Source organism: Helicoverpa armigera, chromosome 13 (genome assembly GCF_030705265.1).
Source record: "Helicoverpa armigera isolate CAAS_96S chromosome 13, ASM3070526v1, whole genome shotgun sequence".
In the NCBI taxonomy this organism is placed as follows: domain Eukaryota; kingdom Metazoa; phylum Arthropoda; class Insecta; order Lepidoptera; family Noctuidae; genus Helicoverpa; species Helicoverpa armigera.
The window spans coordinates 7254659-7281091 of NC_087132.1; the positions used below are offsets into that span (position 1 = coordinate 7254659).

Here is a 26433-nt window from a genome sequence, read left to right on the forward strand (position 1 = left end):
ACGCGCCCGACACACACAACACCCAAAAGAAACAGGAACATTTCTTCGCGCGTTTGTAACGCAACGCAACGAAAAAAGAGGCGGAGACTCCGCGCCAGCGTCGCCACCCAATCGCAGAAGAGTTGCAGCCGCGCCGGACCAATGGCGCGCGGCGGCCGGGGCGGGCGCGCGCACGCGGCCGCGCCCTCGTTTCGCTCCGGCTTTTTATTTATTGTTGCGCGGAACAGCGCGCGCGACGGGTGTGTGATGCGTGTGTAGTCTGTTGCGAGCATGGAGTCCGCCGTGGACTCAGCGTCGACCGCGAGCGAGGTGAGCGGCTCCTCCGGGGGCTCGCCGAGAGTGAAGGCCGCGTCCCCGGCGCGAGGGCTGAGCCCGCCGCAGCTGCTGGCGCCGCGGCTGCCGCTGCCGCCGCCCGGGCTCGGCCTGCTGGGCTCGCTGCAGATGATGCACCACTCGCCGCTCGAGCTGATGGCGGCCGCGCACCACCACGGCCCGCCGCGCTACGGCAGCCCGCCGCCCATCTCCACCTCCGACCCCTCGGCCAACGAGTGCAAGCTGGTGGACTACCGCGGCCAGAAGGTGGCGGCCTTCATCATCCAGGGCGACACGATGCTGTGCCTGCCGCAGGCGTTCGAGCTGTTCCTGAAGCACCTGGTGGGCGGGCTGCACACAGTGTACACGAAGCTAAAAAGACTGGACATAGTGCCGCTGGTGTGCAATGTGGAACAGGTGCGCATCCTGCGCGGGCTGGGCGCCATCCAGCCGGGCGTCAACCGCTGCAAGCTGCTGTCGTGCAAGGACTTCGACGTGCTGTACCGCGACTGCACCACGGCAAGGTACGTTCACTCACGCACTCCTTACCCTGTGATGTCACATGTCTGTCACCAGCCAGCCTGCCCGTTAGGAAGGTAGGTATCGCCTGTGACTATCATTTCTTTTATTTCACCGTAATTGGCTTGTTTATTTATTTCAAGTTTTCGTTTACCTACCTAGTTTGTTTTGTGTAAATCCTCAAGGACTACTTACTTATTTATATTTTCTACATTAGCCTCATGTGAGCCGGGTTTTAAAGTATTGTAACAGATGTCAGTTATGTGATTCATGATGCTGATCGGCAAGTGCTAGAAAAATAATCAAATACCTAGTGGTGAATTTTATTTTTATCATGCTGCATCTCTTCATAAATATAAATCGTTTAAAGACCATAGGCCTAATAAATAATCTAGATGGAGAGATCTAACATGAGTTTTGTCTCATAACTTTGTTGTGGCTATTAGAATATTCGTTAATTAGCAAAAGGATGAGCCAGGAAGTGTCATCAAGGTCGAAATAATGAAATAATACTAGTGTAGCGGTTTACCGCCTGCATATACAGCTCCGCGGGGAGAGCGCACCATTCATTAATTTTTCACATTTTAATACGCGCAAAATATTTCCACTGGGTTAAATATTAAAGTGAGCTTCGGCCGGCGACGGAAGGGTTAGATCTCAGTTAATTAGCGGCTGAGGTTTAAATATTTAAATAGTAATTTTTACAAACGGTAAAGTTAGATTAAAAAATGTTGTTTTGTTGTGGTCGCGCGGCGGCCCGGTAGGCCTATATCGGTGTTTTCACCGAATGTGTTTTTAAAAATGTAATGTTGTCAGGAAGTATGCATCTGGGAGGCGTAAAGTTTAATTTTTTTGTTGTTATTGAAGCTTTGTGTAATATTTAATGTTTGTTTATGTATTGGACAGCGGAAACGTTCGGGAGACGCGAGCGGTTGTCTGACTCACAATTTTTGTTTGCTCGTATGAAATCACTAGCCACTAAATTCATATGACTAATGATGTCATACGCGATTCTGGTAATTTGATTGATGTTGAATCCGGGCTAAGTAAATCTATAACTACGTAATGGTTGCAGGTTGCAACTTGATTATTTGTTAGTTAAAACTTTATATCAGAAGTAAAAATAGTTTCCTAGATACATGATAGGTAATGATTACTGATATTTATGCCATCATTAAAATAAAAATGTCATAAGACAATAAACTTGCAACACTACATTCAAACATTAGAAAGCAATTACTACTTTTGTCATCACAGTGAAAGTGTTCATTTAAAATGACTCATTTAAGTTCCCAAAATAAAAGATCACAAGAAATATCATAAGAAATACCAATCGCAGTAGAAATAAATAAAAAACACGGCCAGTCACCGGCGGTCGTTGAATCAGACGAAATTCGTATTGACATGTTTCCAGTATTACGATTCCGCTAATACAGTCGACAAAGAAATCTTGTTTCTAACATAAATAACAATTCGCTTTTTTATACCTGACTTCTTTTGATAAAATAAAATAACTATTTTGCTCAGCTATTTTATTATACAGCTAGTAGGTAGGTACAGTCGGTATAAAAACTTTTTGGATAGCTACAGTTTTTGTTGTGGCGACTGGGTAAATTATTTTTATTGTTTTGATAAATCGATTTTGTGAAATGATATGAAATACCTCTTGATTTTATATTAATAAAAGTTCACAATTCATTGTAACCATACAACCTGGAAATAATGAATTAACTAGGTATGCTCTCAAATAATAAATCCACAATTACAAATAATTAAAATTATCCTGCTTTAACCTAACATCTATTTATTAAAGTAATCAATTTAAACACAAACCTAATGGATGTCACTACTCACATTTGGAAATGCGATATTTTTTAAAATAAAAACGGAACGCCCGCATTACAAAACGCAGTGTAAATAATAGGAGGACGTTCCTTTTCACGCTTCAATAATTGCTCGACAGCAGATAAACGAGTGGTATCATGTTACTGAGGAACTGCACGGGTGTCCTGACTTTACTTCTATAACTCTTTTATGCGACTTAATGCACAATGCAGTTTTAAAATCTTTTCATGTAATTGTAATAATAATAAGTTCGTGAGATATATTGGGATAGTCACTTAGGACATTTTAAATCCTTGCTGTATATAGGCACACAGCATTACAATATTATTAATAGTGATAAAATAGAGTATTATTTATCAAACTTCTGTACAGACATTTTAAATGTTATTCAGGCCGCCTTGCTTGGTTATTTATTGAATACTTTTAATTAATTAGGAAGTACAGAAAGCACTTGAAGCATACAAAGCAAAGGCGCTACTGGCATCGGCTTATTTTTTCTTCTAATCAATACATTCAAAGCGCAGGGTTCCGTCCATTGTCTCTGCTACAAAGAGCGAGGTTCAATTACGGAGGTCATCAACACGACTTTTTATGGAATTTTCAGCTTTACGACTCATTTTGATGGTCCGCCTTCAAACGGAGTGATATTTTGTAAATAAACAAAGCACTGAAATAACTATCTCATTACCTTTGTAGAGCCGGTGGACGTTCAAAAACTTCTCAAGCTTTTTTGTTGCTAGTTTAAAAAAAAACTTATAGTTGTATATATACTGGTTATGAAAACGACAAAGGTCCTCTGTTTACTGTTTAATTTGTATTTGTGTTCAATTAAGCTACTTAAAGAGATCTGGAGTTTAAGGATTTTGTACATCCGTTTCCGTTGTCGGATAAGCTTAGGTTTTATTTTATTTTTTATTGAATCTTGTACCTTTTAATTATTAAAACCTCAATGATTAAAGAAGGATAGATAGGCTGGTATAGGTAGGTTTTAACGTAAACTATATTGTATAGGTAATACCAGTAGGATATCCAACACTATTACTTAGATTTATTACTTACCTATTTAATATTTATTTAGCTTTGTTTCTCTACTCGCGGCTGGTACGATGATCTGTTTGCTTAGACACATAGTTGATATAGACATATATGTAGAATACATTATTATCATGAATGTTGTCCGGACTCCGACTGGCGTTGGTCCAAGCACTGATTCTCATTGAAATATTAAACCAAGACACTGCATTGCAGTGTCTGAGACGCGTGTGCTGCCAAATTAATTAATTACTCTGTTATGCTATCTAGACAGGTTAACAATTAAATAAACATAGTACTAAATGTTTCTTTACTACTCATATCATCTCATCATCTTCTTGCCCTGTTCCCAAGTCATTTGGGGACGGCGTAACATGTCTTTTTCTGCCATTCCTCTCTGTCAGACGTCATACTTACATCCACTCCCTTCTGCTTCATGTCCTCTTTCAGGCAATCAATGCATCTTTTCCTAGGTCTACCCCTGCCTCTCCATCCTTCCACATTCATACTTAGTACACTTACATACTTTAACATGTTTCTTTACTACTCTGTGTACATTAAGGTAATCAAATCTTGATTTATCTTTAACAATTCCGTCCGTGATTGTACCTATCAATTTAATTCTTTATGGTTGATCAATTACTTGTAAGATTGGAAGTGAAAATCAGTAAATCGCAAATAGATAGAACACGTTTTCCTGTTGCTACTTTGTTAAGATTGAGTATTTAGTTGTTAATGTAGCAATAAATTGGCCACTGGCATAATTTTCAAAAATGTAACTAATATAATTTAAAAAGCAACAAGATTTGGAAAGAGTTATTTCCCCTTTACGGGAATTTACCTATTTAATATTCATATAAAATTAATTGAAGCTTCAGAAAAGATTAAGGTTCTTAGATCTTTGTATAGGGATGCGCCTGCGCCGGTGTGGCGCTGATCGCTGCCACTGCGCCGTTCCTCACGCCTCGATGAACGCTTCCTAGCATAGCCAAACAGACACACGAATGGAACTTTACTTTCTAGCTTTCCGCATATCGATTGTCAGTTTACTGCAAACAAATTATTCTACCTTACCTAACCTACTTCACACTTCCTTCATACCTCGATTAATCTTCACCACCCAACGCGAATAAATATACAACAATCAACCGAATAACATTCACAATTGAACGGCAAATAAACTCGAGTGGCTTGAGGAAACGCAATTTCCTTCGAGGCAGTAAAGCGACAAACTGTTCCACAATGGGAATATCATGGAGGCAATTTATTACGAATGATCAACAAGTAGCTGGGGAACTTCGGCACAGACGGAAAGCAAAGAATGAATGCGAGTGCCTCAGAATTGAAACGAACACCGATAAAGGACCCTCCGAGTGTCGGCGGCTTGCGCGCCCGGAACGCACGCCAACACTCCAGTCCTCCCGTACAATTCGAAAAAGCGTACGCACACAAGTGACACGAGGGAATCCCTCCCGGCTAGACGGAATTATCTCGGCCTCTCTATTTCCGTTTCGCGTACTATTGAAATCGCGTCTCTCTCGCTCCTCGCGGAACGGTATGGCGCCGTCTCTATCGCATTCGGTTCATTCATGACTGTAGATTTGAATGGATTCGGATTGTGCGTTTTCTTCCCGCTACTCTCGAATTCGACATCATTCAGGAAAACGGCCGGGTGACATCGGGACGTGTCGCTGGAACCCGCTGCGTCCTTTTTACAGACGCGGAATGCTCGGGAACAGTTGATATAACAATGAGATACAGTTTTACTGGTGAACGTAAATGCTAAACAGTTATGGTCAACTAACGAAACAAGATCGGTTCACAAAAAGCGACAATGTAATAATGAGCGCGAATAATTAAAATTCGCTTCCGTGTTAGGTAGATATTGAATGGTTGATAGAAACTATCGCATGGCGTGTGGCGTGGTGCGCCGGTAGCCGTTGTAACGTCTTATAATTGCGGCTCACCATGTGTTGAGCTCTAATCATGTTTAATTAGGTATAGTAAGAAGAAGGAGTCATTGCCGTTTATCATGAGATGAACTGTTACAGACGTATAAACGCCGCGAGAAAATGATGGATTAAACGCTGCTCCAGTTAAGACTATGAAAGTACGGTGTTCACATTAATTAGTAAACGTTAGAATAGATTAGAGCTATAAATACGATTTGTATTTATAGACGATATAAATAGACGATATGGTATTTTCGCAACATTAATTTAACTGATTGCATTGGCTGCTGCTTACCTACTATTGCTCAACTGTTACAAACACTGCTATAAACTTTCAATAGAAGTAAAAAGCTCATTATCGTACAAACATGCAATAATTCTTACTAAAATTAATCATAATTTGTTAGTGCAAAAATCACTTTCCCTGCAAAATATTGTATCTGAGAAATGAAGACATGTTACATCGATGAGAATAACGGGAGACAGTTAATTTAAATACAAGTTTTCTTCTGTCTGTACACACATAGGTACATGGTTATTAATCCAATGCAGATTAGAGCTGAGACAATGGGAGGCGGAAATGCAGCGGAATGACGTTTTTGCGAGACTCGCTCAACCGCCATTGTGTGAATAAGACGCGCGCACTAATTGCCAGCGAAATTATAAGTTCAAACAAACCAGATCCATTTATGTACCAAATTAAGATGCGTTTGTCAGTTTAAATAATTTATACTAATTGTACCGTGAACGTAGGTCAGAGTTAGACAAGCTAAACATACAAATGACACCGTGGGAGATCACAAGATTGATTTAGCGATTGACAATAAAAAGAGCTTACTTTAAAGAGCAATAATTCTAAATACATTGCAGTTCTTGCATACACTGTTATAACGGTAGATTCTGTTTTTTTTTTGTGAATTCGTAATAAACGTCCAATGACAGTGTGATTGTTTGTGTTAATTATAATTGTAAATTAAGTGCGCTGTTACGGCGTGACAAAATAAAGTCATTATAGTTGTAGAGCGAGCATAGAAACGTTGTAAGAAATACATTCGCACAATTAGTCCATTATGAACTGATACTAAGTCGTGTTCCGTGGTTTTGCTTTATTTTTCTCATGATACCATATCAATTTACTGGTTGGTGCACCTAATCGTGCTTCTGCTAGTTATTGGTTTGGCACACGAATGTGTTTGGTGGATAGGGAACCGAACATTTTGTGTGTTTGAATATTACTTAAAGCTATCAAGAAATTAAAATTGTATTTAAATATTCTTTGTTACTCACCACTTGAATATACATATATTCCAAACGTGCCATAAAATCCTGTCCAAATTATTTTGTCATGTACCCGGGTTTATGTATAGGTATGGTAAAATAATTCTGATAAACTAAAAGTATTATAACTCTACATATTATAAGAAAATCTGAAACTTTTCTATGTACACAAAACGACGGACGGTTGGCAAGATACAAGAGTAACAAAATATCTTTATTGCAGCCATAATAAATTTATAGTAAGGTGAGAAAGTATTAGAAAACATAAAACTAGAGATGTAAATTACAAGTAATAGTGTTCGCGAGTCCAACTTTACACAAACACATAGAAAAGTTTATATAACAAAGAAACAAAATGAGATAAGGGCTACTTAAGACGGTCTGAAACCCTCGTTAAAACCTGATATACGGTTTATAATAAAAGTTAATAAAACATTTGCAACAATTTAAAAGGGTTATCGATAAAAAACTTAGTAGACGAGTATCGAATGTGCGTCGGAGGTTGCCAGTTAAAAGATAGTAAACTGCGTTTTACAACCTTCCTCTTATTTATTTTTAATCAAATCATGCTTTAATAAATTTAACAATGTAACATACTCTGTGTATATGTACCTATGTGTAAAGGAGTAAGTTCTGTCTTTCTGTTTCAAACATTTTTTGTTATTGCAACTCATAAATAAGAAGACAATTTCAAAGGATTTGTCTTGTTTTAATTAATTATAGTAATGGCTGGTTGGATGTCTAATGTGTTACATAAGTATTTTCTTTCCCATGTTACAATGGAGGCAATTTAGTGATCTAGCTTGTTTAATTCGAATTTGTAGCACTGGCATTTTGAACCCATTGTGCCAATTATGAATTTTATACTTCAAAAATAAAATAATGTTCAATGAAAAGTCAGGCTTGAACCCGAAATTGTAGTCTCATAACCTTGACCGACATTTTGGCTAACAGCAAGTTTACTCTCATTGAAGTGTCACGTTTAACGGTTACTGTGTTACAGTTTTTAGTGACATCAGTACGAAATATAAATATTATAATTATGCAAGCTGTACGTATGTTGTCATTAAGATGTCGTGGTCGTTCTGTAAGTATTATTTTAGGTGTATTTAACGTGTCTTCGACAACATAGTAGCGATAGTGATCAGGCGGCCGCACCAGGCGCCCTGTGCGCATCACACTCCGATTAAAGTAATTTACAGCCGATATAAAACTATTTCATTTCGACGACGGACACATTTAATATAATTATCGTCGCTGTACTTAAAATAACTTTATTTCCAGTTTTACGACTGCAAAATTAATAGTTTTTATGTTTATAAATATAATTTTAGCGGGCAACATAAACGAAGGATGCGTATTTTAAAATAATTTCGTTACAAAAACTTAAAAAAGTGGTCGCGAATGCAATCGATTGTTGTGAGAGAGCTAAAAATCGATAGCGGTCCAGATGCACAAAAATGGGGCAGAGAAATCGATTTGGCCCACATTTTGGCGGTCTAGCGGCCGCCGGCGGCGAGGGTAACGTTCGCGATAAGGGATAGTGCCCCCCTCCGGGGGCGGGGGTATCCCCCTGTCCCCCTTGATAATATTTACCGCCCCCCGGCCATACTTACGCCCCTCAGTATTTACGGGTTAGAGAAAAACAAGGGTACTCGAGCTTCGGAAGGTGCAACGTAGATTTTAATCCTTTCTGATGTTTATGATTGATGGCGGATTTCGTGATCGGAGTTGCGCTCAACTTGATGGATTCTTTATGATTCCCGTGGCTGGCGGCGTCGACGCACGCCAACACGTGATCGCGAATTACTTTTAATGATTACACGCACGTAATTGTTACCATATTTTCAAATGCATCTTCATTAGCGTCATAGATCTGCTTTTTGTGTGGACGTAATTTAAATAATTTTAATTCAGTCTATTGTCACTGCCCCTGCTCATCTGTTTGTAAATAAACTTAGTTAAAAACTTTTGTAACAGTACTCTGGGCAGTGGGCAATTATTTAGGTAATCTGTGTAGAAAAGATTTATGTAGGTACACTTACTGAAATTAATTCGGGCCCACACAACACGAAAAACTATTATTTTCTTCTGGAAAACTAATAACTATGACGTGCTTACATACTCTTCAAACATAATGTATCTTCCAAACAATAGTTTAATAATCACATCCCAAGCGATGTATCCATTTTAAATAGCCGCTAGCGCCATCTGTCAATCAACAATGAATTTCAATAGTACTAAAAAACTTAATTAGACTGCTTTCAAAGACAGAGTAACATCAGGCAACCAATCGAATATGCGGCTGAGAAAACTGTTCATGAGTAATTTGAACTTTATTGTGTAGAGCTTAAAGTTTGAAATGTGGCAATTTTGTGTGTTGGTCTGCTAAAGTAAAATGGTTTGTATGTAATGTGGTGACGATGGGTAAAGATGTCCGTCAGTATTGACGCGTGCCGATAGCCCAGTGTGTCCACACCGCCCAGTCACGGCCAAAAGACTAATTATTATTTTCGTTACTTTAATAGACAGATTAACGGTTTTGTAACATCGTAATCGTTTTAGATTTTGTAACTAGTACTTGGGTAATAAATGAAATATAATTTTGGGAAGTAGTAGTACATAGGTACTTGGTATTGAGGATTTGTACAATTAGGTAAAACAAATTAAAGATAACAAAACATTATATACATGAAGTAATGATATCGTTTTCCTCGACAGATTTTTGTTACGTGAACACATAAAATAAGTCGATACACATATTTTATGTTTTTTTAATTACCGGATCCGAATTAAATTCTGCTGCCGAAGTTAATAAAACTGTTAATTAACCTTACAAATTATTTTTATGGATGCATTATTATGTATCATGGCTAAGGAAAGCTTGATACAAACATAAGAAAACAAATTGTAACACATTTGAGGTATTTTTTTTTGCTTTCTGTTAAGAGTTAAGATTTGACATAACCAAAAATATTTCGCATTCATAGCAGGCTATCATGGTGATCCACTAAAATGGCTGAAACTCGTTTCAATCTAGAAAACCATGCAGATCATTTTACACAGTTCGCACATTTTGTCCTAAATATTTCTAATACCGCCATGATATTTTGAGTAATTACAACCCACACAAAACACGTCCACTGAAGCAGAGCGTATTAATTTATTTATAAATGCGTTTTTCGGTTAGTTACACGTTTGCGACGGAGGAAATTAAGTTTGGGGAATTGAAACTAGTCATTGTTCTTTTAATTGCGGTCAATTTGAGGCGTTCTAGACGAAATGTGCCGATCATTGTGTGTCGAGGTGAGCCGTTACATCAAAGGCTTCATGCCTCTCGACGGAATATTGATTATATTATTATTTTATTGATATTTGGTGCTAGGAATTAGACCACTGTGCGGGTATCGATAGACACGTGTTGTGGAGGATAAAAATCTGAGTTTAGCTTATGAAAGTTAAAGTACATTTATTTAAAAATTGTGTCTTAAATACCTAAATGTTTTTTTTTGTATTACTTTGCGAAACAAATGACTTAAAATGTCGGATAAATAGATTTATCAAGATAAAATCGATCAGTAATTAAAAAAACTATTAACGTTTTAATAAATAATATCGACTATTTCCCATCCCTACCTGTACACATTTTGGAACGTGTTTTAATAATTTCATTCGTAATATCATACAGATATCAAAGAAAGGGTTGCACAGTGGGCCGACTGCGCGCTGACTCGCACAAAATGCTCTATCTGCATATGCCCTCTGATTGATGTGCCCTGTAATTATTTAGACGCGTTAATAACACCACCGACGACGGCCGCACTTTGTTTCTGACGACTTAAGACGAATGAAATGAGAAATTCTATCGGACTCTTAATAGAGCTTATTGCTTTCTGATGTTTTGTTGATTAAACGAACAGAAATTGTTATTAAGTTCTGTTATTGTTTTATTTCATTTTGGGATGCGAATTTTAATTATCTTCCATTCAGAAATATTAAAAAGCGTTTTAATTGTAAAGTGAATGACAGTCAGTAAACCCGTTGTGCATTAATTTAATTATTTCATTCACAAAACCACACCCAAATATAATGATAATCGTGCGGCCACAGCCGTTCCGTACATATTGTCGTAATAATGCGGTATCGTAGATTTATTTACATAAATGGCCGCCACATACAAATTGTCTTTATGTTTTCTGTGCGTGCGACCCCCCCGCTCCAACGAATCAGAATATTAACGTAAATAGTAATGGCGGGAAAAAAAGCTATTATGCAAATGAAACATTTTGTGGTAAATAGAAACTGACGTAATACGATGTTAAGAAAGGTTATAAATCGTTTTTGTTTTGGGGATTATTAGGTTTTATAGTTCCAACATTACATGATACTTACTATGCGTGACTCGATAGGGATTTGGGGTTTCTGTATTGGTAGGTTAATTTGATTCGACAATTTTGTATACTTAATATACTTTATATCTTTGTTTAATATTTTCAGTTTTTATGTTTTTCCGTAACAAGCTACTCATACCTATATTATAATCAACCCATGTCTTACTTTTATATGAATGTAAACGCTGGTTCTGTAACATCACAAAAACATATTTTACTGTCATATGCCATATGGCAAAGAAGAAAGAATAAAAAATATTAATCTCGTGCAACACAAATAATGGAATTGGCATATTCATTGAGATCATAGATATGAATACGTTATGATATACATTATTATATTTAATAACAAACGGCTGTTGAGTGGTGAATGTGCTTACGTCACAACGAGAACCGAATAATAGAGTTCGCTACAAACGTTTAGCGAACCCTCGAAAATTGAAATAAAAAACAGCCATTCGAGATGTAACAGCGATATGATTTTGCACTTTTTATGTTTTTTTCCCATTTGAGTGCGTGTTTTCAACACTGTGCGGTGGAGTTGCAAATCGATTAGACACATCGAAATTACCAATTGCGTAACTTTTAAGTTTTTTTTTGTTAAAGAAATATAGAATTCAGATTAGCCTTGGAAGCTCATTGTTCAAAACGTTCTATTTGTACCTAGATTTATTCACTGTCAATTTATTTCCTGCACAGGTTGATTTAATATTGTCAATTAACCAGTCAAATTAATGTCTCTCAGATCTAAGATGAATGAATTGAAAAAGTAATATTATTCTTCGAGTAAAAAAAGAAACTTGGTATTTTTTTTTATTTATAACCAAATAAAACTATATTATCTAGTAAGCTACTCCATTTGTTTTCTGTTCCAAAAAAGCGCCCCTGTTTTGTGCGTCTAACGTAATTATAAGCGAGATTGTTGCAAAGTGACTTGTAATACGACCCCTTCTATGATAAAGTTTTTAATTCGTACATTTTCAAACGTACTTGTTTTGATGTTTTACCTTATTATTTTCATAGTTTACATATGTAAAACATTGTGTTATTATATTTTTTAACAACCCCTTGGAAATAGTTTAAGCGAAGAGCTTTTGACATATAATGTAACTTTATAATTCAACTATCATAGCTTTATCGACTTATTTATTAACACATTTAATAAGAATTAAAAAGTTAAAGATGTTTAATTCTAAATTAAAGAGGTTCGTTTTTGAGAATTCTGATCTAAATCATTATTAAACGAATTCTCTTTATGAAGTACTTTGTAAAGCAGAAGAACTCCAAATATTCGGACATTCGGACCAGCGAGGGGCCCATTCGTAAGAATGTGATTAATTAAACAAATGTACAGAACCGGAAAGAAATTCGCCAACCCTTGGCTCCCACTTTTTATAACAGACATACCTCATTTTGTTCTGGGGGCGTAATTGACTCGTTGTTAATTTTATTTTAATTTTCTCCTGGAAAGAATTCATCTGTGATTTTCAATTAAGTTTATTTTTATGAATTTATATTTACGTAATTTTATTTTAAAACATTTCTAATTTTTAATATCTTACAAACTTTTTTGTAATTGGCAGAAAGATAGAGATCAGATTGGCTGCATATTTCTGATGAAAGAAAATATTAACTAAGTACTAGAACTAAAAGTAGGGAACATTAAATATCATCAGACGGAGCATTCAAGATCGATGCCAGTTACCGGTGCAAATAAACAATTCGAACTGACAGCAGGTCATTACTGCAATCGCAAGTGTGCATACGATTCTCACTGTTTTTTCCTTAATTATACCTCGTTACATATGGAAATCAATGGCCATAAAGAATACAGACATATCTTGGTAACAATCTATCGTAGACAGGATAGAAACGGCGCTAAATCAAAACAACGTGCAACGCAACATTCGCTTCTCATATTTCCAATTAAAATTCCTATACATATGCATTGTTGCGAATCAGATATCTCTATTGTCCAGTGAATAGTTTTGTATATCGCACACATACGACTGCATTATGCGATTCTAGCAATTGATCGTCGAGTCGCATGTAAACATGTCTACTAGTCACTAGTGATGGGCTCGCTGGGAATGTAACGGCCAGTGATGTACCTGTCGATGTCTATTAATTAGTCGACTCGTGTAATGTGACAAGTAGTGATGCACATGACGCGGAGCACGTGAAATGCGATAGCCATATGAGATCAGCTAGATAATCAAGAAAAGCTCTAATAGTATTACTATAATTTACATATTATTTTATGTATTTTCGTTAATGCAGTTATTTGGAATCATTCGTTCTTGCTTCTTGAAGAAACTCAAAACATATTCCATTTTCAAACTTTTACAAGTAAATGTTGTATAATTCGTGTGTCATAAACTACCAAAGAGTATGTGGCAATATAGGATTTAACCTGGAGTTAAAATACAAACAGAAGAGTTTCAGATCTTACGCTGGTGTCCCCTTTAGAATTATATCAAGATGGTAATGAGGTGTAAACACATCACGCGTTCTTAGCAAACAAGATTACTGATACATCCTGCCATCCCGGTGGGCTAATCCACCTTATCAGCTATAGGGAAAAATTTATGAATACACCCGTTGTTTCACTCATCATTGTTTACTACGCACAAAGATGCCGCCCAAACTTATATTAATATAATAATTAATTCTGTCCTGATGTAATCTCTGTCAGCCGTTTACTACCTATGTGTGGCATTTTATTATAGTTTATAATGTTCACACGGCTACTTTATTCCTAACTTATTGCTTAATAGCGAAGTTTCTTGAGAACCTTCGTAAATTGTGTCATTTATTAGATCAGAGATTTATGTAGACATGCAAACTGTATGTTCATTAAAAATCTCCCGTTGTTCAGTGTTTAATAAAATATGACTTATATTATTTATGGGTAATTTGAACTGAGTAACATTCATTTGAATTATGAAACATTATTCAAACAAAATAGTACATGTTTGCTTACTTTACTTATCTAATTACACAGAATATAGTTCAACAACAGGCAAGTGTCTTCATTCATGATTTCAATGATAACTGTTGCACAATAAAATTAAAGATGGAACTGTTTCAAATTACCATCAAGTAGTAATGTACATTACTAATGCACGTGTTGTGTGTGTTCTGTGACTGTGACAAGGGTGTAAGGATGCCAGCTAAGCTGTTTGTACAAGAAATAGTTTGATACGGTAATTCAACTTCCGTAAGTCGAGATAATAATGCGAGGGAGTCATATTGTCTACCGTGAGTGTTCATACATGTGTTAAATCATGTAGAGATTTTCCCAGAAAAATCTAAATAAATATTAGAAATGTGTAAAGAATATACTAACTCATTTTCAAAACAACGAAGCTGAAATATCAGTATTTCAAAACGAAACATTCTAATAAAAATGGCGTTTAGAATATAAACAACCACAAAATTCAACAACACGTTGCAAACTGAAAAGCAATATTTCAAACAATCAAAAATTTAACGAGCTGAATAACTGCACTCGTTATGCACCAGTGTAGTAACTAGCTAGGAAATGCAATTAGCCAGTGTAGACCCGCGATGCCTTTAAGTCGCTCAACCATGTAACTCCTTATCTCTGTTGCATGTTTTTTCAATATGCAATCCAAGACAATCGCCGCTTTATCTGGCAATCAGAATTCTCAGGTATTTTTTCATTCGCCAACAGTTCTAATTATTGTACACTTTCGTAACCAGCCAGCTCTTCGTGTCAATTGGATTATAATTGACTACACACTGCCGTTGTATTGAGCGAACCTAGCAATTAATTGTTAATTTCATTTGCGTTGCGAGTATCGGTAACAGCACCTTATAAAAGTCAGCGTAAACTTTTTCAGTAAATAGCTTGTTAACTTTTATGGTAGTGTGTATCGTAATACTAGTGGTCTCTTGTGACTTTGCTCTTGTTAAGTGAGTTGGAGAACTTTTGCTGTGACCTTCCGCATAATCAATGATAGATTTTCTTCGTGCATTTTATAAGCACATATTTTCCGCGTTCCTTAAAGAAAAACAAAGAATATCAATCCTATTTCATGCAAGCCTTTAGAACCTACATGACTGGTTGATGGCTTGCCGTTAGAATTTAATTTTATATATTTGAATTTTTACCTCGCCTGAAATTAGTTTTATATTTCAATCCGAGAGCCAGTCAGCTTAATTTGTAGTTGTGTCAAAATCTGAATTCAACCATAAAAGCTAGATTATTATAGTTGAGCAGTTGGTCAGGTGGGTTGTTTGGCTCAGTGTATCGTCAGACACTTTGATTCTATTTATATAGTTAGATTACGTAGCTTTGTTACTGGTTAGATAGTAGCGTTGATTGGATCGGCACGGCTCGAGTGTTTTGCGTGTTTTCTAATTAACAATTTACATTAATTGATCGTTGAAGCCATAACCTCATGACTAATGTAATAATAGCGCTGTTTGTTCAATGTGTTTGATTTAGAATTATAATTATTAAATGATAACATTTGCAATGAGGTACATTCATATATATCGTTTACTTTCCAAATGAGGCGAATGATATTTATAAACAACAAAGTTGAAAATCTGGTCTGCATGTCTTAAAATATTCCGAGAATAAATAACTTAATTCATTGTTAAACAAATCAGCCAGAAACACACGCCATAATTAATCTAATTTCCTCCACAAACAGCTACAATTACTTCAGTGGAAACGAAACATTATTATGAAAGGCTTTTACTAAAATAAGGCAGTACGATTTCCTGAACTACACATAATAAGGTGTGTTTGCTACCCTCGTGCCATGTCTTAATGATATTGTCCGAGTGATGAATGCAGGCCGGAAGTATGAGTGGCGGTGGACTGGCAACAAATAGACCAATTTCCAACAATTTGTTGGTTTTCGTTTTGGCCTGTGTGTGCTTTTGGTCAGATAGAGGCAGTTTTAAAAAGTTTTGTTTATGGTGGTTCGTATCACGATTAAGTTATCATTTCACTTTTGAATAATGCTGATGTCTGATAGTTTAAAACAAAAACTGGACTTGAACACAAACAATACTGAAGTACAAGTAACAAATATTAATGTTGCATTGTATTCGACTTTAAAACATATTAAATAAGTCAACACAAATGCCATCATAAGTTTTGCAAAGACCGACATGCACACGATTGATCAGTGCTCTACAAACCCTAACTCACCGTAATTTACTATCTAGATTCGAAAGCCCTGCGTATCCTAGCGTTTGTTTCAAAAATGTTGGGTGTTTGTTAAACTTATTTCATACTGACGTGGTTTGCGTGCTCCAACAAACTTAGTATGAAGAAAAATTGTTGCCAGTTGTTGTAACAACGTAATTCTCTTTTATGCGGTCGTTTATACTATCAGCTTGTGTGTGACGGTTTGAAAATTTGCCTCGTCTTGATACATTGTTAGTGCTTAGATAGTTAAGTGGAACAAGAAAACTACAGCTGTCTGTTTAACGAAGTTACAATAATCTTTTGAACTTTTTACTGTGGTATAAAAGTGACTATAGATCGGATATGAAAAATTGAGTTGAAATGAACACTTGGTGTCTTTTTATTGTAGTTCAATAGTTACAGAAACTTATGAAGATGTAAATAAATGTCAAATCGTGACCAATAATTATAAGATTCGATGCAAGAATCAAACGAATGCTAGCAATATGCTGTTGATGGTGAATTGTTAGCCAAGCCTGGTTGCCAATCATTTGAGATAGAACTGGTTTTGAGCCTAGACAAGTATCTTCCTTAAACAGCTCAGACTTTACTGTGTTGAAGATCGAAACGACCACGATATTGTTGCGCTCTGCAAAACTGTTGCCAAACTAATTTGAACCATTTAGAACTGTGGTACGGAGTAGTGGGTTGTTTAATTTAAAGTTTGTGACTGCAAAATTAATTTTGTTCTAGTGTACAATAAATCGTGACCACGCAGTCGGTGCCTCGGGCTAATCGCTCCTGTTGCCTTTTATTCTGACTTTGTTGACGTCTTGCGGCTCGTAATATAAACAATATTATATTAATAAATATGTATTTTAAGATTTGTGGTGACAAATTATTGTTATACCAAAACAAAATGTGCATCCTAGTGTAGTAATTGATAAGATAAATGAGGGGGCTGGCTTGCAATAAAATATTACCGATGAGCTACTGACATTCAGTAGGTAATTTCGATCGATAAGAATGTGGATATAAGTTGTAGGTAAGTATATTATATTCTGTGCATCGATGCATTTACTGTAACAGTTTTTATAGTCACAATTAGGGCCCATCATTACCACAGTGTGGCAGAATGGATGAGTTTGCGGTAAAGGGCGTTCATAACTCAAGGCGCTAGCGGCGCACCCGTGCGAAATTATTGCCACTGGCCGCTCGATAATTATCATAATTAATTTAGCAATTAGTTAAACAATCGCTATTACTGGCCAGCTTCTACCCCTCCTAGCTTCGAATAGAGGTGCTGACATTTGTAACATATTGGATATAATTACGTGTTCTTTTTAATTAGATAGATAACACTTAATGTTATATTTATAACTTTAAAATAAGCAAAAACTTATGTGCTGCAATAATAATATTTCCGACATAAAATTAATTAAATACAAGTTGTAGAAGGCGCCCTTTTTATACTGAATTTTATGGGCAATCTTTAATTACAATGACAAACTAGGTCATAAGTGTCATAGGCTTACTCTAATGTATCTTTTTTATTATAAATAGATAAGTATGAAAATAAACTGTGAGTGTCACTGCTACTATGTTGATGCTAGCCGACATCTGATGCAGTTCCAAGGGTAGACAAGGCCGCCAAAATGTCACTAACCTTCCACTATGACAGGTGTCAATATAATAGATATCAACACTGTAGACCAGGACGAATTATTTCCGCAAATATGTAGGAAAATGCAAATAGTCCTGTCAAAGGCCTGGACACATCAATAGTTCAGTGAAAGTATAGGATAGCCATAAAAGTTTCAGTAAAGGTCTCGTATGTCACTCATCGTGACCATTAAGATGTAGACACAAAGCCAGAATTTATTGTTAAAAATTACGAAAATATAATTGCTCCTGTCAAAAGGTCTTCAGTCTTTCTTAAGGTTAATATTTTTACCGTTATGTCTTTCTACTCGGTATAAAAATAACTAATCCCAACATAATTTTAATGATGCTTAAAACTGTTTCGCCTAAACTAAATAAGAACAATTTATTATTGCCACGTTTTAATACAGTTGGAACATAAATGTCCGATTAATCATTTACTTAGGTAAAAAAGTTACCCTTTTAATTAGCGTTGGGCATTTTAATCTCGGCTCGCGGGATTACAAGTACTGAGCAAGGACTTAAACGATTCAGAAGTAATAATTCTTCCGAGTGTTATAAATAACAAAAATAAAATCTTGTCCTACAGACTTGGAAGGGTTGGAATTTAAGGTAGTGTCACAGTGAGCTTACCTCGCGAATAATATTACGGCGCTATACTTAGTTGGTAATTCATGCTTGTTATACATAGATATTTGTAACACGCAATGTGTGTCAAGAATACAATTGACTTTACCTCTAAAGTTGTTCCCATTAAGTTAATGTCAGCGGTCATTTCAAAGACATTTTTTATCATAAACTTATACGTTGAACAGCCCATGCGTACTAGTATTAGTGTGCTAGTGTTATTAAATTATGCTGCAATTATCTGCGTTCGTATCCACATTAAACCTACATGCATTGCTGAAAGCTCTAGCTGTATGTTACAATTATTTAAACAAATATTATAAAATATGAATTATTTTTTGTTCTGTTTTCTCATTTAGGTATAGTATTTCAATATAAGCGATTAGTAAAATACCAGAGAGTAAAATAAAATATTGCTAATTTGCCGCTTTATTCAATCTCTTGTTGTGATACAGGCTTTAAATCAGATTGTTGCTAAAGTAAGAAGTAATGCACTAATTGGACTGTTTCCTTACCAGAATTGTGGCTGAAGGGAAATTAATGCCCCCAGGAGGATTTAAATGTGCAATTATTTTTCCCGAAAAATGTTTGTTACGGTCGCGTCAAAAGTTTGTTTAGAGAGCAGGTGGGACCAAGGAGTTCCCGCCATTCCAGTTTAGTCTATGCTTTGTTTATAATACTTGGTCCATTTTGTAACAACCACATAAATAAATTTTCTGCAACTAATTAAATTATTACTTAGTCGAACAAGTGTTTTATTGAGACATAATAATATAATTAAATCGGTAAATTATTTCCAGTCTTAAAATATCAAATAAGGATACTCGTGATATTTCAAGGAGGGACAGACTCGCATTTACTTTAATAAATTGATTTACAAGTGGGGTGGATGTTTCCAAATAATTATTTCTGCGTTTTAATTGAGAGCTATGAAATTTCTAGTCCCTTGAGCAGATCATTGCTTAAGTGGAAATGTATATTGTATAAGTATCTACGATTGCTTCAGGCTTGCTATGAAGGATTCCATTTCATTCATCAACTTTTATTTAAGTTGCATAAACAGGTTCAACCATATTTGTAGACTGAAAAAAATATGAGTCTTAAGATCGCTCTATGTAATATCAATAATGCTTATTAGTTAATACATATATCAGTAGGTTTTAGATTTTTGATTGATCGATGTATGTTCACATTAGGTAACTAGAATGTGGTAGTCTAAAATGATCCAGTAGACCCCCACATCCCGGCACATCACTATCAATTGAATGAGCAGCCTAGAACGTATCAATCTAATTCTATGACCTGTCAAACGTAATTTATACTCTGTACTCTGTACTCGCCCGGCTGGTGGGAGGAATATTATTGTGAAACTTTCTTAAAATAATATCACATACACGCACGTGGATCAACCCACTACATGTTTTCATAAATCTTATTAATGTTGGCAGACGAAAACAATATCGTGATTAATAACAATTTTATTATCTACTGCTCTATCTTCGTCTGTATATTTTCTTAGACTCGGATTCAGAAAATGATCGAACAATACGAAATTACCGAATCGATATAACTTGTCTTACAATCGTTACGCAAACACGAGAATAGTTCAACAGTAGATGAATACTTCATACTTCTATTTTAATAAAATATGTTATGAAAAGAATGATCTGAACGCAAGTAGTTTGATTTATGGCAGCGCGCACCGCAAATCAACCGAGCAACAAATCTTCGAGATACTTACATCACTAATAAATTAATATGGAAGTTGTTTCTGGATGCTACATCAAAAGAAATGGTCCGAAATGTTTGTGGTCAATTTATTTACTAGTGATTCGTTACGGTTTGGGCGGATACTTGGCTGGATGATAAATTGTATACAGTCGCTCATTTTCTTCAAATCCTGGCGCTTCATTCGTTGCATTCTGAGCTTTAAAATGATCGCGATACGACTCAGCTTTGTAACTTACGGTCTCTTAAGTATTCCGAGGCATATTGTTCAAAGCTAAAAGTTATTTTGAACTTTAAACGTAAGCCTTGTATAGCCATTTTGCATTATGTGGCATTCAAAGACTTGCTGTGGGATTCAGAATGACATTTGGAATTGACAAATGATTACCAGTCACAGTTCAACAGTTAATTTGTATGTAAATATGATTTTATTTTGTTTTATTGTTTGCTTTGAAATTAATTTCTTTTCGAATGATTTCGTAGCAAGCACTACAGGAATAGTTTGTTGTAATAAAAATTGAGTTAGTTTTTTTGAAGGGACACAATTTTATGCAGTTATCAATAACAAACATTGAATAGAAGGGAAAATAAACGCTAAATTGCACTCATTTACTGGGTCGCGACGATCAATCATGGCGGCTAAGTCATCAGCCGGTTCAAATGTCAAACGAACCTAGGGTGGCAATAAAAAGAAAAACCGTGTGTTGCTTTTATTAAAAAAGTGACTGTGACTTTATTTCCATTGTCGATTGCCGATTCGGGATTATTAACTGACTTGCATATTTTTTGTGTTCTAATATTGATAGATTGGTTTTTTCGAGTAGGTGACTTTTGATTTTGTTGCGTGTATGCTTTGGTACGCCGTGAATACCATCGATTACAATATCTAGGAGAAAAGTATTTGTGTCAAAATAGCACAAAACGATAGTCATCGGTGGTTGTTCACACGCGAAGTGAAATGTATTGTATGAACCGCTACTCTACGCCACTTTATTCATTCTGAGCTCTTTTTATTGTTTGATATTTGTTCTGTCTCTATAAATTTATGTTTGGCTTTGACGTTTTCATTACTCCTCTAATGATACAATTGCTGCATTGAACGGCACTGCAAGTTGGATATATTTTTGATATATCTAGCATTATATTTGAGTGCTGGCTAATATCACGTGCATTGTGCCCTTCTTTATAATGAAATGATGTTAAGGGAATTGGATTCAATTTAACAGGATTGATTTCCTTTACTTTTACGATTCCGTTTGCGTGATCTCGTCCGGTAATAATCTAATAAATTTGTCCATCGGGAAGGGAGGTTTGCCTTATTGTAATGACTCAATATTAATCTGTTTTTATTGACCAATTCATATACATGTACTTTCGTCTTTAATTGATTACTTCGATAAAATGAGTATCTACCTATTTGGGATTTTGTGATAAGGAGCCATAATTATTCTTTAGTGCTTAATTATTAGATAAGATAGATACTTACATTGAAATTAAAACGGATATTACAGAGATTTAATGATTGTTTCGTTTATCTTTCGCTCTGGACTATTATTACCAAAGTTAAGTCTGCATGAACCTGATTAACTGCGCATTTATAGGCACCAGTTACATTGGTATGCGATGTATCTGTACTCCGTACTACTTTAATGGGATAGTTAATGATTTTATGCACATGATTCAAAAATGGAACAAACCGTTGGCTTGTAGCTGCGCCAGTGTGCGAATGCAAACACGAGAGAGAGATCGCGTGCAAGCGCACAATAACATCGGAGCTGCGGAGTCAAGCCGCTCGACGCTACCCCATATTTTAACAACTGTCCTAATACATCTTGCAATGTTGTTTTTAACTGTTTTTGCCACATTATTGTTTATTCTTTTTTAGTATGTTTACTTTTAATTTTTATAATTCATTTTTGTTACCCCTTGTTCTTTATTTAGATACATTACTCGCAGTAGACGATTTCGTTAACAATGCAAACAATCCAGAACACCAGCAATGATATCCAGTATTGTAATACAGCGAAACGACATTTGATGTAAACCTACACATATCCTTGCATGTAAATTTATCTGTGTCAATTTTAAATGTTGAAGACAAACATTTTAAAATTTAAAATTTTCAACGAATTGGATCGATTTTTTTCTTCATTTCAGGTGCCTGTCAATGAAAGCGCCAGACAGGTATGTCGCTCTCTCACTTGCACCGCGCATTCGGTTTCGTTCGGCCGGGTTCGGTTGCGTTCGGAAACGTTCGAGCGGGCTCGGCCGCTGTGCCGGTCGCTAGCAGGCCAAGGGGGTAGCCTGGAAGACCACACGTTACACCCGCAACGCAGGACTTTTACAGACAGTATAATATTTCCAACAAAATTGCTTATTGGTGTGTTTTATTTTCATTTGTTTTACTTTTATTGTGTTATCGCAATTTCCATCTCTTACCCAGGTAGGTCCCATTTCATATCATTGAAATTTTGAAGTTAAGCAATGATTTTCTTAAATGCTTGGTTGGTCCGTGAATCAGTCCTTACATTCGATTGCATAATGTCTCAATGGTGTGATTATTTTACTGTATCTAAGTGTAATTGAAATAATTGTGGGTGAAATGTTAGTTGTCGTTGTTTTGGTTCCAGGTTACACCCTTAGCTATTGATTAAAACTGAAAATCACAGATAAATTTACATTGTAATTACATGTGTAGTGTTACTGAATGCGTTAGTAGTTTATGTTTAGTTTTATAAGCATGTTTGTGTTTGTGACCTTTTTTATTTTTTACCAAATATGGCTTCCCAGGCGAGATTCGGTAAGTATTCGCAGTTTGTTAATAAAAAAAACCGAAGCTAAAGATTTTACCAAAAGATTTAATAAAAAAAATAAAGTAGGTTAGATTTCAAGTTATATCAAAAAAGTTCTCATAACAGAACAAATGATTTTCAATATGCGAGTTCACGCATGACCGCCAACGTGCCCGGAGTGCGGTCCAATGACAAACGCGTGATCATCATCATCAAATCGTAAAGGATTTAACGCCTCTGTTGGCACACTTCTTTTGTTGGCTCCATAAAGCCGGCCATTAAAATGTTTGATAAAACGTTGGACGTACAAAAAGAGACTGTCGGGCTACTGTGGGCTCCCCACAGAGAGGCCTCAATGAAGAACGATGCCATGCTGCGGTACTTACAATGGGAACACAAAGGCGCTGAATATTCCAACTCCCGATTTGGTCGATCATTGCTTGTTAAACTTGCGTTTTGTATGATCTGTTGTTGAAATGTATCAATAATTTAATAAGTAGTTAGGTACAAGTCTGCATTCAGATTTATAAGCAATAGGGAACTAATGTAACGGATTCTACTTATAGACTCAGTGTGCATACAAGCATCAGATAAAACACAATTACATGAGAACTGCGGTTATTTGTAACAACAATGAATGAAAGTATAGATTCTGATAAAGAAACAAATGAAATGATATACCTGGGTCTAGCATTAGAGCGCTAGGGTTCGCTTTGAGCTGGTAATTAGTATGACTTAGTAGGTATTTTGTGACATTTATGAATGTCGATGTTCGTTCTATCAAATGGCACAACGTATATCTAAAAGCTTTAATAGCTAATGTACAAATGTCGGATCAAACAATGTAGCTAACTATAAAAGTAGAACCTCTGAACAAATCTGCTTATGATTAATTAATTTATTCACTGATATCACATTCATATGCTGCTGCTCAGTTGATAAATCACATTCAAATATCTCAATATAATATTATCTAATGGAATTCAAAGGTCTACTTATGAGCGTATGTCAGCAGCCACATTAAAATAATCCTGACAGACTTAGAGCATTAAGATAAAATGATCTTATAAAGAACCGAAAAGTTTCTTGCATTTATTATTATGATTGATTGGAAAGGATTTGGTTTTATTCTAGCCTTGAAAGGTTTGAAAATAAATGTAAACCTATTGCTGTGAATACAAAAGCTTAAACAAATAAATGTCTAGCGGCTACTAAATGTTTCACCTAAAGTAACAGTCGATAAATTGAAACGTCACAAATAAAGCGAAGGTAGGGGTGCGAACGAAATCCTTGCAAACGACAAAACAATAAACTGAGAACGGTCGGAACAAAACACACGGCAATCACAACAAAGGATCCGTTTACATTCTAACGCCTTTTAAACTAACAAAGGCGGAATTCAAATAAACACTAAATCGTTAACCCTTTGACCGTCGGTGGGCAATTTTCACGGAAAACGGAATAGAAATGATTTTGTGAAGGGTTCGAGTTCCGACACCCTGCAGCCAAGTGGGTCTATTTTCAACATACATTTTTACGCATTCGATATCAATGGGATACTCAAATACGGTTTGATGCACAATCGAGATTTCAATACAGTTACAAATGCTTTTTTGCAAAGAAAACGACAAGAACCGTAAGCAAACGTTAAAGTATTACTACATTGTATCTAAGATATATTACAAAAGTCATTTAAGTTTATGCATAGTAGTTTTTCCCGTCAAATAAAATTCTTAATTACTAAAGAGCACGATTGAGAATCTAATTCAGTGCGGCATTGCAGTAGCTATTCGTAGCACTCGTAGCGTGACGAAATATCGAGTGATGTCAAGATAAGCCCTGCGAGTGTGTGCGTTCTGACGTAAGGAGGTGTCCGACTGTGCCGTTTGATGACGTGTGCCTTTGTGTGCAAATTATGCCCTTTAATACACCCTTACATTGTATGTCTAAATGTATGTTTTCCGGGCCGTAAGGTGGCTTTTAGTTGTCTAGTTCTAATGACACAAAAATGTAAGTTAGATTTAACATAAATATTTTGGTTAGGGATAAATCCAAAAAGGAAGTCGGATTAATTGACTCAAAAAGGAATTCTTGCCATTAATTCATGCAAAATTTAATTTAACATTCAGTTCAATGAAGCTAACTCAAACGAATTCTGAGAATCAGTCATATAGACAATCGGAAACAAAAAAAATAATGCTCAGATCTCATATCGGTTAGTGGATATACTTAACGTAAAGCCGAAGGTGTGGTCACGTCTCAATGTCAATCGGCTTTGATCTCGCCGCGCCGCGCCCCCGCGCTCACGCCGATTTGAACAATAGGTATTCTCTTAACACCTTGTCTGACCACTCATTGTTATCTTACACCTACAAACTTAACACGCGGCTCTCCAATCCCAAGAGGGCAACGTATAAAGTTAAATTTCACTTGACCGACTGTAATACTATCGGTAGAAACGTGTACCACCTATTATGGTCCATAATTGAATAATAATCTCCGCAGTGATTTGTTTATCTCCTAAGAGTTAAAGTTCAGAATGCCGCGCCGCAGTGTCCTTGATTATCAATGTGTATGTAATTCGACACACTGTCAGAGCTGTAATGCGATTGGTCGAAGCAATAATAGCCTATTCAATTGTTGATTTATTACAGTCACAGTTGAAACGTAATTGAAGGTTTCGTTAGCTATGAGTTACTATCGAGCCCTTGGTTTTTCTTGCACGGACATTCTTGTTATCTAATAAATTGCTGGTTATTGTTAGCTATTGTCAATTTATTATAACCTAAATTCGTTGTGACTAAAGATAATTAGTATATACTGGTTAGGTAGCCGGTACTTTTTAAAGTCGGCACCTAGTTACCGTGCCATGTTACTGAATAATATGGTATGAAAAATTCAATAACGCTTCTTGCGAAGCACTGGCGCTTGGCATAATTAAATTTATGAAGCAGATAATTACTGAAGCATTTGAAATAACAAACAGAGAATACCGTGTATAATATCAAGCAATCCAAATGGTGCACTCGAACGCACACTTACAGTACGCAATGAACACCGTCCACAAAGGTGTTAACATGTTCACCATGTGAAAATACATCTGTTTAATGAGCCCGATTGCCAAT

At 36.0% G+C, this 26433-nt stretch overlaps 1 protein-coding gene across 7 annotated transcripts in view; it reads left to right on the forward strand.

Moving 5' to 3' along the window:
- Positions 1–206: 206 nt before the first annotated feature.
- The window catches only part of LOC110370742 (dachshund homolog 2), a 128380-nt gene continuing 102153 nt past the window's right edge, over positions 207–26433 (forward strand). For 2 of the 7 annotated variants that reach the window (XM_021326659.3, XM_021326663.3), the window contains exons 1-2: positions 208–836; positions 22674–22700. In XM_021326659.3, the coding sequence (XP_021182334.1) occupies positions 271–836; positions 22674–22700 (593 nt within the window). In that variant the 5' untranslated portion in view covers positions 208–270. Of the gene's footprint in view, positions 837–22673; positions 22701–26433 lie in introns of all 7 variants that reach the window. The other 5 variants (XM_021326668.3, XM_021326667.3, XM_049840624.2 and 2 more) reach the window with 4 other exon arrangements.